The sequence below is a fragment of the Lolium perenne genome, chromosome 5 (assembly GCF_019359855.2).
Source record: "Lolium perenne isolate Kyuss_39 chromosome 5, Kyuss_2.0, whole genome shotgun sequence".
In the NCBI taxonomy this organism is placed as follows: Eukaryota; Viridiplantae; Streptophyta; class Magnoliopsida; order Poales; family Poaceae; genus Lolium; species Lolium perenne.
In genome coordinates, this window is record NC_067248.2 from 112,991,100 (window position 1) to 113,005,574 (window position 14,475).

At 47.1% G+C, this 14,475-nt stretch overlaps 2 protein-coding genes and 1 non-coding gene across 4 annotated transcripts; 1 reads left to right on the plus strand and 2 right to left on the minus strand.

Moving 5' to 3' along the window:
• Positions 1 to 2,656: 2,656 nt before the first annotated feature.
• Positions 2,657 to 2,729, minus strand: TRNAR-UCU (transfer RNA arginine (anticodon UCU)). Its single transcript has one exon. It is a non-coding gene; the product is annotated as a tRNA-Arg (tRNA).
• Positions 2,730 to 2,887: 158 nt separating this feature from the next.
• Positions 2,888 to 3,155, plus strand: LOC127299672 (uncharacterized). The gene has a single exon (XM_051329682.2). It carries the CDS (start codon positions 2,922 to 2,924, stop codon positions 3,108 to 3,110), a length of 189 nt encoding a protein of 62 aa, XP_051185642.1. The 5' UTR covers positions 2,888 to 2,921; the 3' UTR covers positions 3,111 to 3,155.
• Positions 3,156 to 3,783: 628 nt separating this feature from the next.
• LOC127299671 (nifU-like protein 2, chloroplastic) lies at positions 3,784 to 5,502 on the minus strand. Of its 2 annotated transcripts, none has more exons than XM_051329679.2 (4): positions 5,348 to 5,502; positions 5,166 to 5,253; positions 4,750 to 5,063; positions 3,784 to 4,098 (listed from the first exon to the last, which is right to left on the minus strand). In XM_051329679.2, the coding sequence occupies exons 1-4, from the start codon at positions 5,423 to 5,425 to the stop codon at positions 3,907 to 3,909; spliced, it is 672 nt and encodes a 223-aa protein (XP_051185639.1). In that variant the 5' UTR covers positions 5,426 to 5,502; the 3' UTR covers positions 3,784 to 3,906. The 2 variants fall into 2 exon arrangements, with proteins under 2 accessions (XP_051185639.1, XP_051185640.1); XM_051329680.2 differs by having other exon boundaries at positions 4,750 to 5,060; positions 5,348 to 5,501.
• Positions 5,503 to 14,475: the final 8,973 nt, after the last annotated feature.

The window sequence follows — 14,475 nt, forward strand, 5'->3', positions numbered from 1 at the left end:
GATGCAATGGTAGATTTGTTAGTGTTTAAGTTATCACCTTCCACGGGTTTGGTAGAGGGGGTAGTGCCGAAGCACCTCCCTCTTCTAACACACCCGTGTCCTCTATGGCGGGAGCCCTAGGAGGGACCGGAGTCAAAAGCTCGGAAATCAATTTTCTCATGCTTTCCATTTGAGCGTCCATGGAGGATCTCAACGAATTGATGTCCTCCATGGTGACCACCTTACCGGCCTCTACCGGGGGCACATCGTCAGGCATACTCTTAGACGGTTAAGCCCGAAATAAGAGCCGAGGCTCTGATACCAATTGAAAGGATCGTATGCCGCACCTAGAGGGGGGGTGAATAGGTGCTAACCAATTTTTAGTTCTTTTTCAATTTAGGTTTGACACAAAGGTAAATTCTCTAGATATGCAACTAAGTGAATTTACCTATATGACAAGGTTATCAACTAAGCAAGATATAGGTACGCAATATATAGGAGATAGAGTGGGATAGAGGTAACCGAGAGTGTAGCACGCGTTGACACGGAGATGATTCCCGTAGTTCCCTTCCTTTGCAAGAAGGTACGTCTACGTTTGGAGGAGTGTGGTTGCTACGCAAGCCAAACCAACAGCCACGAAGGCTTCACTCAGATCTCCTGTGAGCAACGCCACGAAGGCCTAGCCCACTTCCACTAAGGGATTTCCTCGAGGCGGAAACCGGGCCTTTACAAGGTTCTTGGGGCACACATCCACAACTGAATTGGAGGCTCCCAAATCTGTAACAATACAACAATCAACAACAACACATCAACAACAAATCAACTAGGGAACCAAATAGCAACACTAGCATGAGATCCCTCAAACAAGTGAGGGGGAAATGAAGAATTTCTTCGATGAAGATGTAGATCGGGGTCTTCTCCTTCGATTCTCCAAAGCACAAGGGATTTGGGTGGTTGAGGGAGGAGATCCAATGAATTTGGTGTTCTTGGTGGCTCAACAATGGTGTTTTGCTTTTTGGGGGAGGAGTGAGCAACCCTAGCACTTTGGAGAAGAAGCCTTTAAATAGTGGCTGCCGATGCAGCCGTTGGAGCCGTTGGAGAGGGGTGGCCGGTAGTACCGGCCAGTTTGGGCCGGTACTACCGCTCCAAGGCGACGCCGCGCGACCATCAGGAGGAGGCCACGTGGCCAGAGGGGCTCGGTCCGGGAGGGGGGGGGGGCGGAGCCTCCGGATGGGGTACCAGCCGAGGTACCGCCGGGGCTCCAACCCCCCTGGCTAGTATACTGAGCCGCCCCGCCGCCACCGGTACCTTGGGCGGTACCATGGCCGGAGCCTCCGGCCGCGGCCAGGCCGGCGGTACCGCCCAAGCCTCCGGCTTCTCTCTTCTTTTCTTCTTTTCTCTTCTTCTTCTCATTCTTTTCTCTTCCGATATCTTGCATACACTTCACGCTTTAAGCATCTAGAAAATGTAATAACCTACAAATCTTATAAACCGAAATGTTCATATATTATCATTGTCATCAACACCAAAACTACATATAAAATGAGATATGATCTTTCAGGTGTCTCGTGTTCAAGCTTCAGAAAAAACTCGCCGTCCTGGAGCACGCCTCCCTTCTTGGGTGAATATCCCATACGTGTAGTGATTGTAATCATGAAGCAAATAGAGGAGCAAAAGGACGGTCAATGGTGTAGTAGACAAAAATCCAAATCTTTTGAGAGACTAAAAATCTCGATCTGAACCACAATGTTTTGTAAGCACCAATTCTGGACAACGAGCAAAAGGAGCAATGTTTGTATTCAAGTTACATATACAAATCTAACACAACGAAAATGAACCAAGTGCGATCTCTGGATATGACTGAACTGATGGAAGATCAAAAAAAAAAGATGAATACTTACGGGATGTAAGAGCTAGGAGGAGGCTGATATGGGGGAAAAGAAGGTGCACAATGAAATGGTGGGTATTAATACGGTCTCAGTGGCCATAGGTGCATAAATACATATTTGTTTGGTGATTAATGCGCTGAGTATGATGTCAAATAGTAGGCCCTACCTAGTCTGAGAGTACCAGAGGCCGCTTCAGATGCAGAACAGAGGGTGAAATTTTGGGTGGGTGCAGCCGCGGGTTCTCCCATGTACCTAGTATAGGGAGTCGACTTGAAGATGTTGTAGTGCTTATTGCCGACAATGAATGAATACATTCTCCAAGCTTGGTCGCCTTTTTATTCTATATTGATGTTCTCTCCAATCTCCACTACAAAAGTTTATGCAACTGATGTTTGAGGCATCGTTGCTTCGGTGTCAACAAACAAGTGCTTGCGCTACTATATTGGAAGCTTCTGCCAAGTTAATGGCTAGTTCTCAGGATCAATGACATGTTATGGAGGCTTTCATCTTCTCTGATCTATTGTTACTAAATCCTGATTTTCTATCGTGCATGGCACCTCTCGTGTCATTGGTTATTGCTTGAAGATTCGTGCTGACATTTTGTACCATCATGTTTCAAAATGTATGGTCATGTTTTGAAAAAAAAAATGCTCTAATTTCCGAACATGACAAAAGGTGGAAATGAGTTTCTACCACACAACATTGTTTAGGGTTTTAAAAGGGTTTGAAACAACATTGTTTAGGGTTTTAAAAGGGGTTTTCCCATCAAAAAACAGTAATCGCAAGATCACGCCTGGTGGGACTCGAACCCACAATCGTCTGATTAGAAGTCAGACGCCTTGTCCATTAGGCCACAGGCGCCGATTTGTTCCGCTCGAATCCACGCTGCTTTTTCTACAGTTCTTCCTTATATCATTACAAATTTAATCACAACCCGCTACGCAGTTCTGTAATCGCCGCATCAAACTACCGTCTCACCCATCGTCCCCCGTCTCATCACATCGCCGTCGCCGGAGCCGGAGCCAGGCGGAGGAGAGATCGTCTGCGCGCGGGATGGGCGCAGCGGCGAAGAACCGCAGCGGCGCTGGAACCGGCACGGCGGCCTCGGAGGAGGAGAAGGGCCGCAAGAGGGGCCACGGATCCACCGCGCTGTTCGTGGCCGTGGATTACGCCTTCCTGCTCGCCTTCGCCGGGTTCCTCTCCTACCTCGTCGGCTCCCAGATCCTCCCGTCCGCCGCATAGATCTGCCGCCCCCGTCGTCGTTTGCTTCTGGAGGCGATGCGGTGTTAGATCTTAGCTCCAGATATTAGGACCTACTGCTTGTCTCGTTTGATTCAATGGATTCCATCTTTGTAATGATCGAAATATGAGATGGGAACTAGCTCGGATGCTCTTTTCTGGCAATTGATTGTAATGCTCCTGTCTTCCTGTGTTCTAGAAAAATAAAATGCCTCAAGTGTTCCTTCGTCCATGTCCTAATGTTCATGGCGTGCATGACAATCACAATTATATCAGATCGCTCCAATTCTACTGTTTTCTGCTCTCTCTTTCTGTGTGATGCGAGAGGCTGCCGTTACCGTCTAACAGCGAGAATGTTTACATCTATGAACGAAAATTTCCTGGCTCCTGGTTGTTTGAATTAATCATGTGAATTCATCATAATGTGCCTAGAGAGAGACTACTACGGCAGAATGATTCACCGTGACCGCTCATTCATGTTTGTGTCATTCATCTGTTGATTGTTTGTTCGTGTTTATGTTAATCTGTTGATGTCAGGATCTTCAGATTATTTCGACGCCCTAAATATACCTTCTTCAGTTTTGTTTTCTGGTTTGCTTCTTTTTCAGAATCTCGCAATTCTGTAGACAAAGCAGCGACTTAATTTCGACCTTTTCCATTTCCTTTCCAAGAGGAAGAGATCAAAAGAACCTTGTTACTGACTAGACACGAGAAACTCTCCATGAGGCTACCAGCTACAGAGGTGATCTGATCAGTTACAGCCTTTCCCTGCTAACATAATTGTTTCGCAGTTCAAGTTTTACGATAATAGCTGGACAGCTGCAATGGGTGGGATCTGCTCTCTGAGCTTCTTGGCTACTGCTCCTCGGACGGCCGCCACACCTGCTGCAGGGCCTGTGAGTCGGACTTTCACGGTGAATCTGTTGATTGTGACAAACTTGAGATTGCCCCCTCCAGCACCAGCAAGGTATGGCCTGATCTCATCGAGTACCTGCCATTGGGTCAGCAAAAGATTTTCAAATTCCTCGAGTTAGTCCAGCTACTGTTTTTTTTAATATGGGCAAAATAAAGTTAGCTAAATCATCTGAAAAGGTGTAGAAAGATATGCAGCATTGTTTTCTCCCATGTGTTTAACAATCATTGGCACTATAGTAGAGAAGACTTGAGGATTTTCACTTAATCATGCATAAAAATTGAATATGTTCTACGTTATGTACCCGAATGTCATTCTAAGCAAAAGTATGAACGAAAACCAACCACATGGAACTGTGATGAATTTGCTTCAACATGGAACTGGCTAAATTGCATACCCTCTTGTAAACAGAAGTTGGCCAGAAATAGTGGCCATGGCAGGAAGGTTGTTGCTCCAAGCATAGAGTCCCCAAACCAACAGATTGTATGTAGGAAATACAGTTTCATAAAAATGAAAGAACTGCAGAACTAGCGTTTTGTTTGAAGATAACAAAGAAAGATTAACTTAGCAAATGCATGACAACCTCCTACAATCAAAGACGGTCAGAGCAAAACCCCATTCTGAAGTTTTTAAATTTGCTTTTACCATGTATGAAGAAAGGCTAATACTGACAAATACCCCGGTCTGATTAAAACTTTGTTTGTTCCACAAGCTACCGTATCTGTTTACCTTTTCAACATTCTCCTCGTTGAGCTTAAGCCCAGCCTCCTTGTCGGTGATAGCTTCAACCGCAACAATCTCCGGTAGTTTAGCCATCAGGCGCCGTTGAATTGTCATCTTCATCGTCATCACCGAGCTCGGGCATGACCCGCAGTTTCCTTGGAGCTTCAGCCTCACCACATTCCCGTCGATCTCATGCAAGGCAACGTTTCCTCCGTCCGCCTTAAGGTACGGGCGCACTTCGTCCAGAACAAGCTCGATACTTTCAGCGGTTAATGGCGAACCGATCACCGGAATCGGGTCGGCAATGGGTTGGACAACTGCTGCAACAAAGCGTGTTATACGTAGCTTTGAAATCTAGCTCCAATGAGGATCGGCGTAACCAAGGCAGCCGTGTACAGCTGTGACAAGCACGGGAGCCTCACCTTGCGGCGGCCGGCGAGTGGTCACGGCGCACGATGTTGCCGCGGCAGAGGGGGTTCTCGTCCCACGCGACAACGACACAACCCCGACCTTGAAACGAAACAGGTCCTCCTCAATATCACATTACACAATGAAGCGGAGAACCAAGAAGATAGAGGGAGAAACAAGAGGATGCCCGCCCAACCTTGAATTGCGAGGAGGAGGAGCAGGAGGTGGAGGTGGACGGCGAGGTGGTCGGCGTCCACGTCGCCGCCGCCTGCATCCCCGGTGCCCGACTGGAGGGCGTGGTTGGTTCCAATCGGTCCTGGAGATGCCGCCGCTGTTGCCGGTGGCGTGGATGGTATATATTTGTGTGCCCGCTCGTTTCTTTGCCAAAATTTGTGCGGTTTCAGTTCAACACAAATTTAGGCATGTATGTACAAAGGCGTCCAGTCAGCCGGTAGTCCGTCTGTAGAAGACCTCCTGGTAGAAGACCTCCTCCTCTTGATAGTCTCCGGTACTAGTGTCTATAAACGAGTACGAGGATACAATCACCAAACAATACTTAAGTACTCTTAATTAGCCTTAATGGCTCACTCAAATGATCTAGCATCACTACTTAAAATTTATTCCCAAATTATGCTAGGGTTTCCTTATTTGATATTAGGAAAATAATTTCCTCTCATTGAAAAGGTGGATTAGGGTTTCTCTGTAGTTTGAAGAAATAATTTCCTCTCATTGAATCTTATTAAGATTTAATCTTCTCAAATAAACATGTATGATCTCATGTTAGACCCAGGTAAACACCTCACACCTATCATTTGAGAGAAATGATTTAAATGAGATTCATCATCTCATGTGATTTAAATAACCATTGTAATTTAAAAACTATTTTGGTTTAAATTCCACAAGTGAGCAAGTATGAGCCTAAGCAATAGAGGTCATCACATTACTTCATAACACTTGAGAAACTGATTTAAATGAGGTGCTACACCTCATAGATTTAAATTCCTAAAATTTGAAATAGTTTAAATGGACTAGTATTGACTACATAGCCAATATTTTGCTTCTAGCCCAGGATCATGTACAGAACCTATATCATATTTTTACATAGTAAATTAGAGTTGGTGAAATGTGAATTATAGCACTTGGATTCACTTAAAAATTCAAATTGGTTGATTTTTAAGATTTATTTGAATACTGAAAAGTATCTGTTTTGTTATTTTTGCTATTCAAAATCTACACAAGTTATGGGGTTTAATCCAGTGGAGTTAGCTAGATCAATTCATAAGGATTCTAGAACATTTTGAATCACCAAAATTGGACTTGTAGATTTGAAACTATTTGAAATATAGCAAGGACCAGTATTGAAATCCAACTGAAATAATTTGTTCGAATTTGAATTAACGGGCTTAGGCGGGAAGGTAAACGGGCCAGAATGAGGGGAATGGGACTGGGCTGGCCCAACTAGCGCGCCTCGCACGCAGCGGGCCGCCTGACGGTGGCCCCCACTTGTCAGCGGGTCTTAACAGCGAAACGGTATAATCTACTGGGAGCCGCAGGATCAGATCCCGATCCAACGACGCAGGTGCATCGTCGTCAACGACGAGAGGCAGCACTGGCCGTGGCGTGAGTAGGGGGTCGGAGGCCTACCGGAGCTCCGGCGAGGATCGAGGGTGGTCGCAGACGAACGAGGAGTCGACGGCGAGGTCAGCGATGGTCGGGGGAGTGCTTGAGGTGGACGGAATCGCCGTCTTGATCTGGCCACGGGAGCGACGGTCTCCGGCTAAATTCCGGCGAAGGAAGGCTCAATCGAGGAGGGGAATGGGTATTGGCGAGCGAGAAGAAGGAAGGGAGTGCGATGGTGTGCTGAAATCATCCAGGGGAAGCCGGCATTTATAGGGGCGAGTGGTGGCCGAGGGTGCGGGTCAGGGTCGACGACGGCGATGGCGTTACGGGCTGCGAAGGGGCAAGGCGAGGTGCGCAGGAGTTAGGCGACGTCTAGGTGAAGCTAGTGAGCGTGATGGCACGGTGGATGATGGTCTGAGGCGTGCAGGGGAGGTCATTGGCTTTGCAGTACCGGCGTGGCGATCCTTTGATCATGGCGACGGCGACTGGTCCTCTGCCGGCGAGTGAGCATGTCTAGCGTGTAGCTGTAGTGGTGCGGGTGTGTGATGCAGAAATAGAGAGATAGGGGAGGACTGAGGCGACCGTGCGACGGCGTGCTCTGGCGCGTCCAGGGTGGTGATGTTGCACGCTCTGGCGTGCCGTGGCCGTCCTGGGCGCGTCTGGGCGCGAGGGGTTCTGGCCAATGCCAGCCTCTCGTGAGCCAGGGACGTGCATAGGCGTGTTCAGGGATGTACCAAGAAGCTACTGGACATGATTAAAGTGCAAGAAGAGGAGCAGAGAGGGAGAGGGCATGTTGATGTCTTTGGGCTCGGCATGGTGAGGTTTTTGATCATGGCTTCACTTTAAGCAGGGCTGCAGGGCTTAGGATGATGCAGAGGAGGTACAGGAACAACAATGATCAAAGATCAAAAGGGATTTAGGCAAAAATCCAGTGGTTAAAAGGATGTATTGCATTTTCCAAATTGTGCCTGCAAGGTGTTTGAGGAAATGGCCGCATGAAACTTTTATTTGAATTTAAAAAAAAAATTTGGTGGATCTCAAACATATAATTAATGTGATAGAATGGTGGTGGTGGTGGTCAATTTGGTGAAGATTTGTGAGATTTCAAAATGAGGGTTATCTTCTCTTTATTTCAATGTCACATCTTGTCTCATTTATTCTGGTCAACCTGGTCAAAGTCAGCACTGGTGGTCAACAGAAAAGTTGTTCACCTTGACATGGTCTTGGATGACATGGCAAGGGTTGTGACATAGGCATCCCCAATGGGCCTGCCAAAGATGGTACCCGGGGTTTACTAAAGGCCCAGGACTCGAAGAATAAGAAGACTCGGAAGCCTATTTAGTGTTAAGGAAAGATAGTTTGTATTAGGAAAGATAGAGATTTGTAATCTTACGGGTTGGGTACGAAACCCTCCCGAACTCTGTAACTTGTGTATTACGAAACCCTCGGCTCCACCCTCTATATAAGGGGGAGTCGAGGGACGAAGAAAGGATCAAATCTACTGTCAACAGAACCCTAGTTTTCATAATCGGCGAGTACTTTTCGGCTGAAACCTTCGAGATCTACTTGCCCTCTACTTCTAGCAAAACCCTAGTCTACAATCTGTAGGCATTGACAAATTAATCCTTTGTCAATTGGCGCCGTCCGTGGGAATTAGAGGTTGCAAGGAGCTGATCTCGATGGCACGTCCAGAATCGTCGACTTCGTCAGTGGCCAGCAACGCGATGGATCGAGGTAAACGAGAAAAAACTGATCTAGTCGACTTTATTCCTCACCCGCCCTCCCGTATGGATGCATGTGCCTATCTGGAGGAGCCCATCGTCATGACGTTCGGAGAATTCCGATTTGGCGTCAACAAAGAAGGATCATACCGTCTCGAAGTTCCGATCTCGTCGGAATTTTCAGCGGTCGATTCTAACTTTTCGTCGAGTGACGGGGAGTTTTCGTCGCCATGCTTTGTCGACACCAAGGCAAGCGGAAAGCTCGCCAAGATCTTCAGCAACACATCTTTCGAGTCGTCTGCGGACTCCTATATAAGCAGCGATTTCGACAGCGTCGACAGCTTCAACTTCATCGACAAATCTGCTGCCATCGGAAAGGTCTTCACCAATCTATATGATGGTGTCACCAATCCTGACAAAAATTAATACGCAAAATACCATCAAATCTGTGCAATTGAAGAGGCAGGCCGAACAGAACCAGAGACGTCATAGGCTTTCGACGATTTGGGAAATCCATACGTCGATCCCGCTGATCTTAGAAGAGGCTTAGGCACTAAATATGCTGGGTCTTCATCTCGCGTGAGAGTTCAACTCCCGCAGGAAGCATGGGACAGGGCCGCAAAAGCCATGGATGGTTCAGAACCAATGACCACCACTGCTACCGTACAAGAACTCCAAGCATATCAATATAGACTTGCTCGGGTGAGTAGAGAGCTGGAAAAACAGACAACATCCTTGAATAGAAGAAAAGAGGCAGCCTCCGCGTCCAGCAGGCGTCGAGCAGAGCTCAGTCGACAATCAGAAACTTCGGCAGATAGCCATAGAGAAGCTCGAAGGAGAGCGAGATCTCGGCTGCAAAATATACCTGAAGAAGAGAGAGGAAACATAATTCAAAATCTCGACATGTCCTTCATGACGATTGATACAAGGGGAAATATCATCCCGAAAACACCAGAAGTAGGATACATGGTAACGCAAGCTTACATCCTCGCGTCCAGACCACCTCCTGGGGATCCGAGAGAACCATTGTTCAATATGGCAATGGCTGGAGTAGGAGTTATGGGAACAGCGTTCGCAGCCACGCCTCCCGAAGAAAACCCCAGGCAAAATAGTCCACGACCTACCGCAGCGGTCCAAGATCCACCAAGAACAAGTGGAGTAAGAGACACAGCAGTTCAAGTGAGGGTGGATAGAGCGCGACAAGAAAGAAGAGAACGTCAGCATTCACCAGAAGTTGCCGATGAAGATATGTGCGGACTCCCGTGCTTTACAAGAAGAGTTCGAAAGACTCGAGTCCCAAAAGGGTTTAAGTTACCCGAGAATTTCAAGAAATTCGACGGTTGCAAGATCCCGAGGATTGGCTTGTTGATTATCTCGAGATGGTGAAGCTGGTAGGAGGAACCAGAGCAACAGCTATGCAAAGTATCCAAGTTCACTTGAGTGGTGCCGCAAGATCTTGGATAAAGAAACTTCCCCCAGGCTCCATCGACAGCTGGGATAATTTCGAAGACATCTTCGTGAGAAATTTCCAATCTACCTGCAAGAAACCTGCATCATTGGAAGAGTTGAGGGCGAGTCGACAGAAACACGACGAGTCGATGAGAAAATATATACAGAGGTGGAATATCATTAAAAACTCGGCAGAAGATATATCTGACGAGAGAGCAATAGACGCGTTCGTGGCAGGAATTCGGCGAGGAGATTTCGTCGAGGACTTAGGGAGAACTAACCCTAAGACAATATCAGCACTGATGGAGATAGCCAACAAGTGGGCAGATGGAGAAGACGCAATATATAACAAGCGACACAGGTCGCCAGAAGAGGATCGCGGTCGAAATTTTCAAAATAGAAGGCGATTTTCTCGCCAGTTCTACAACAACGACGCTCCTGGCCATATATCGGCTGGTTTCCGGGGAAATCCTGGAGGGAATAGTCGAGATGACTACCAAAGGAGTAATGAGCAACAAGGCGACAATAGAGGTGATTATCGCGGAAACAGGCAAAATAGTGGACCAAGGTTTCAAAGACCTTATGTGTCCCCCGAGGAGATGATGAACGGTCCGTGTCAAATGCACTTTTATCTCGACAACAACGGAAAAAGGCAGTCAGGACATCTCCAGAAAGACTGCCGAAATTTTCAGGCAATGTTGCGAGCCGCAGGAATTGCAAATGCCCAGGCAATGAACAGAAACCCCCAGGGGCCAAGGAGTGAAATCCACCTTCCACCTCCTCCCGCAATCACGGACGAAAATCGGCACCAGCTCAGAATAGCGGCATCACCACATCCACCACCATATGTTGATCCTAATTCCAATGGTGCGGTCTCGATGATTCAGAAAGCTAGGCCATCCAACAGGGCGCAGAAGGTAATCTCACGACAAGTATTCATGGCAGAGAAGATGCCCCCACCAACAGTTGAGTACCTAAATTGGTCAGGGCAAGACATTGGCTTCACAATTGCGGATCATCCACAGCAAGTTCCTCGACCAGGACAATCGGCACTCATCCTACCCGCAGTAATTGCTGGTTTCGACGTGTCGAGAGTTTTCATAGATGGCGGCAACAGCTTAAACCTTATGTATGCAGATACATTGAGGAAGATGAACATATCCCTGGCAAACCTGAAACCAACTGATACACGTTTCCATGGGATCACACCAGAGAAGCCAAGTTATCCGTTGGGCAAGATCAACCTCGACGTTCAGTTTGGAACCCGAGAAAACTACAGGATAGAGAATCTGGAGTTTGAAGTGGTGGATTTCCCGTCGCAATATCACGCTTTATTGGGACGACCAGCATATGCCAGGTTTATGGCGGTACCACATTACACGTATCTATTGCGGAGGTTGCCTGGACCCAAGGGACCCATCACAATTAAGGGAAGTTTCGCGCTGTCTGATAAGTGCGACAAGGATTTTCATCGACTATCAGAAACTTTCGGGATGCAAGCAGAATATATGGCGCCAAGGCTCACTGATTATGATGTGTTGCCAGATGCAGGGAGGTCTCCCAGGGATCCAACTTTTAACACATCCAAGGATTCAAAAGAGGTGCAGATCCACCCGACAGACCCAAAGAAAACGACATCCATCGCAACAAACATGGATATCGCATAGGAAAGCGCGCTCGTCGAGTTCCTCCGTGAGCACTGGAAAATCTTCGCATGGTGTCCAGCTGACATGCCAGGAGTACCCAGGGAACTTGCCGAGCACCACCTCAACTTAGATACTCTCGCGAGACCAATCAAGCAACCTTTGCGGCGTTTTTCGGAACCAAACCGCAAAGCTATGTTATTAGAAATAGATCGACTCAAAGATGCTGGTTTTATCAAAGAAATATCTACAGAAGCCACGTGGGTAGCTAACCCAGTGATGGTGCCGAAGAAACACACGAAAGTCCTCCGCATGTGTGTCGACTTTACGTGTCTCAATAAACACTATCCTAAGGATCACTTTCCCCTCCCAAGGATCGATCAAATCATCGACTCCACGGCAGGCTGTGAACGTCTTTCCTTTTTGGACGCATACTCTGGTTATAACCAGATCAGATTAAAAGAAGAAGATGAAGCCAAGACAGCGTTCATAACACCTTACGGCGTGTTTTGTTACAAAACAATGCCCTTTGGTTTGAAAAACGCGGGAGCAACATATCAGCGGATGATGCAGAAGTGCCTTGCAACACAGATTGGGAAAAATGTACAAGTCTACATCGACAATGTCGTAATAACATCAAAAAAGGGGTCAACACTGATCGAATATTTGAAGGAAACCTTCGACAACCTCGACAAGTTCTGCCTTAAATTGAACCCGACAAAGTGCTCCTTTGGCGTTCCTGCGGGAGAACTTCTCGGGTTCTTAGTATCAGCAAGAGGGATTGAAGCTAATCCCGAAAAAATACAGGCCATCGTAACTATGAGGAAGCCAACGAAGTTGAAAGAAATACAACAGCTGACGGGGCGAGTCGCAGCTTTAAGCAGATTCGTCGCCAGGCTAGGAGAAAAGGCGCTGCCGTTCTACGCATTGATCAAACAGGGGGAAAAATTTCAATGGAACGAGGAAGCAGATAGGGCCTTCGAGAACCTCAAGCGCACAATTTCGACACCACCAATCTTGGTGGCGCCTAAAGAGAAAGAACCTCTCCTCTTATACATTGCAGCCACACCTCAAGTGGTTAGCACGGTTCTGGTAGTCGAGAGAGAAGAAGAAGGAAAGCTTCATGGAGTTCAGAGGCCAGTATATTTCATCAGCGAAGTACTGTCGCCTTCAAAACAGCGGTACCCGCAATACCAGAAACTGGCGTATGGAGTATTTACGACAGCAAGAAAATTGCGACACTATTTTTCGGCGCACCCGATAATAGTGGTCAATGAAGCTCCTTTGTCAAACATATTGAACAACCCAGAAGCTACGGGTCGTGTCTCCCTTTGGGGAATAGAACTTTCCCCTCGGGACATCACGTATGAAAAAAGAAAGGCAATAAAATCGTAGGTTTTACCAGATTTCATTGCAGAGTGGATGGAGCTACAAAACACGGGGCCTCCAGATTTATCGAGAACCTGGACTATGAACTTCGACGGGTCCAAAAGGTTGGAAGGCGCTGGAGCAGGAGTGATATTGGTATCACCTGAAGGCGACAAGTTGAAGTATGTCTTACGGATGACGTTCCCAAACGCGTCTAACAATGAAGCATAATATGAAGCTCTCATACACGGGATGAAGATGGCGAAGGCTTGCGGTGCAACCCGACTGAAAATTTTCGGTGACTCACTGTTGGTGGCACAACAAGTTATGAACCAATGTGATGTGGTTAATGAGAGCATGATAGCATACAAGTAGATGTATAATGAGCTGGAAAAACTGTTTGATGGATGCGAGGTAAACCACATTAGAAGATTGAGCAATGATGAAGCCGATGTCCTTGCAAACATCAGGTCACAATGTCTCGCAATCCCTCCAGGCGTGTTTTGGGAAGAAATAAGCGAGAGATCAACAAAGCCAATGAAAACAAAGAAAAAGGAGAAGGAAGAGAAATCTGCGGGTACCACCAAAGAATCATTGGAAGAAGAAGAAGAGGAACAGGAGCTAGTCATGATGGTGCAAATTCCATGGATGCAGGCTTACATATCATACATCCTAAGGAAAAAAATACCCGACGATCCAATTGAAGCAAGGCGAATAATTAGACAATCTAAAGCTTTCACTGTGGTAAAAGGGGAGTTGTACAAACGAAGTATTTCGGGTGTGCTACAGAGATGTGTCACACCCGAAGAAGGAAGGATCATCCTGAAAGACGTACACGAAGGAATATGCGGGCATCATGCAAGCAGTCGAGCTATCGCGGCCAAAGTCTTCAGAGCGGGATTTTATTAGTTAACAGCAATTGAGGATGCGAAGGAAATAGTGCGAACTTGCGACGCGTGCCAAAGATTTGCCGCCAAACCTCACTCTCCGGCAGCAGAACTGATGCCAATCCCGCTATCGTGGCCCTTTGCTCAATGGGGTCTCGACATGGTGGGAAAACTACACAAAGCTTCGCCAGGAGGATATGAGTATATGCTCGTTGCTGTCGACAAATTTACTAAATGGATAGAAGCAAAGCCGATAAATTCACCGGACGGCGCGTCGGCAATTAAATTCGTGAAAAGCATCGTCTTTCGATTTGGAGCCCCTCACAGCATTGTCACAGACAATGGCAGTAATTTTACGTCCAAGGAGTTCAAAGCATATTGTGCAGAAGTGGGCATCAAATTGAGTTTTGCGTCTGTCGCACATCCACAGACCAACGGTCAAGTCGAAAAGGCCAATGGCATCATCTGCAATGGTATCAAGAAGCGCCTGTTAGGACCATTGGAAAAAGCTCGGCATACTTGGCCAGAGGAGCTGCCAAGCGTGTTGTGGAGTATTCGAACAACACCAAATACGGCGACACAGGAGACGCCGTTCTTTCTGGTCCATGGAGCCGAGGCAGTCCTGCATATAGAAAT

Excerpts from the sequence above, each read along its gene's own strand:
- LOC127299672 (XM_051329682.2), top strand. The coding sequence starts at position 2,922 with ATGGGCGCAGCGGCGAAGAACCGCAGCGGCGCTGGAACCGGCACGGCG.
- LOC127299671 (XM_051329679.2), bottom strand. The coding sequence starts at position 5,425 with ATGCAGGCGGCGGCGACGTGGACGCCGACCACCTCGCCGTCCACCTCC. Across the intron at positions 5,254-5,347 it reads CCTCCTCCTCGCAATTCAAG|GTCGGGGTTGTGTCGTTGTC; the intron begins GTTGGGCGGGCA and ends TTTCGTTTCAAG. Across the intron at positions 4,099-4,749 it reads ACGAGGAGAATGTTGAAAAG|GTACTCGATGAGATCAGGCC; the intron begins GTAAACAGATAC and ends ACCCAATGGCAG.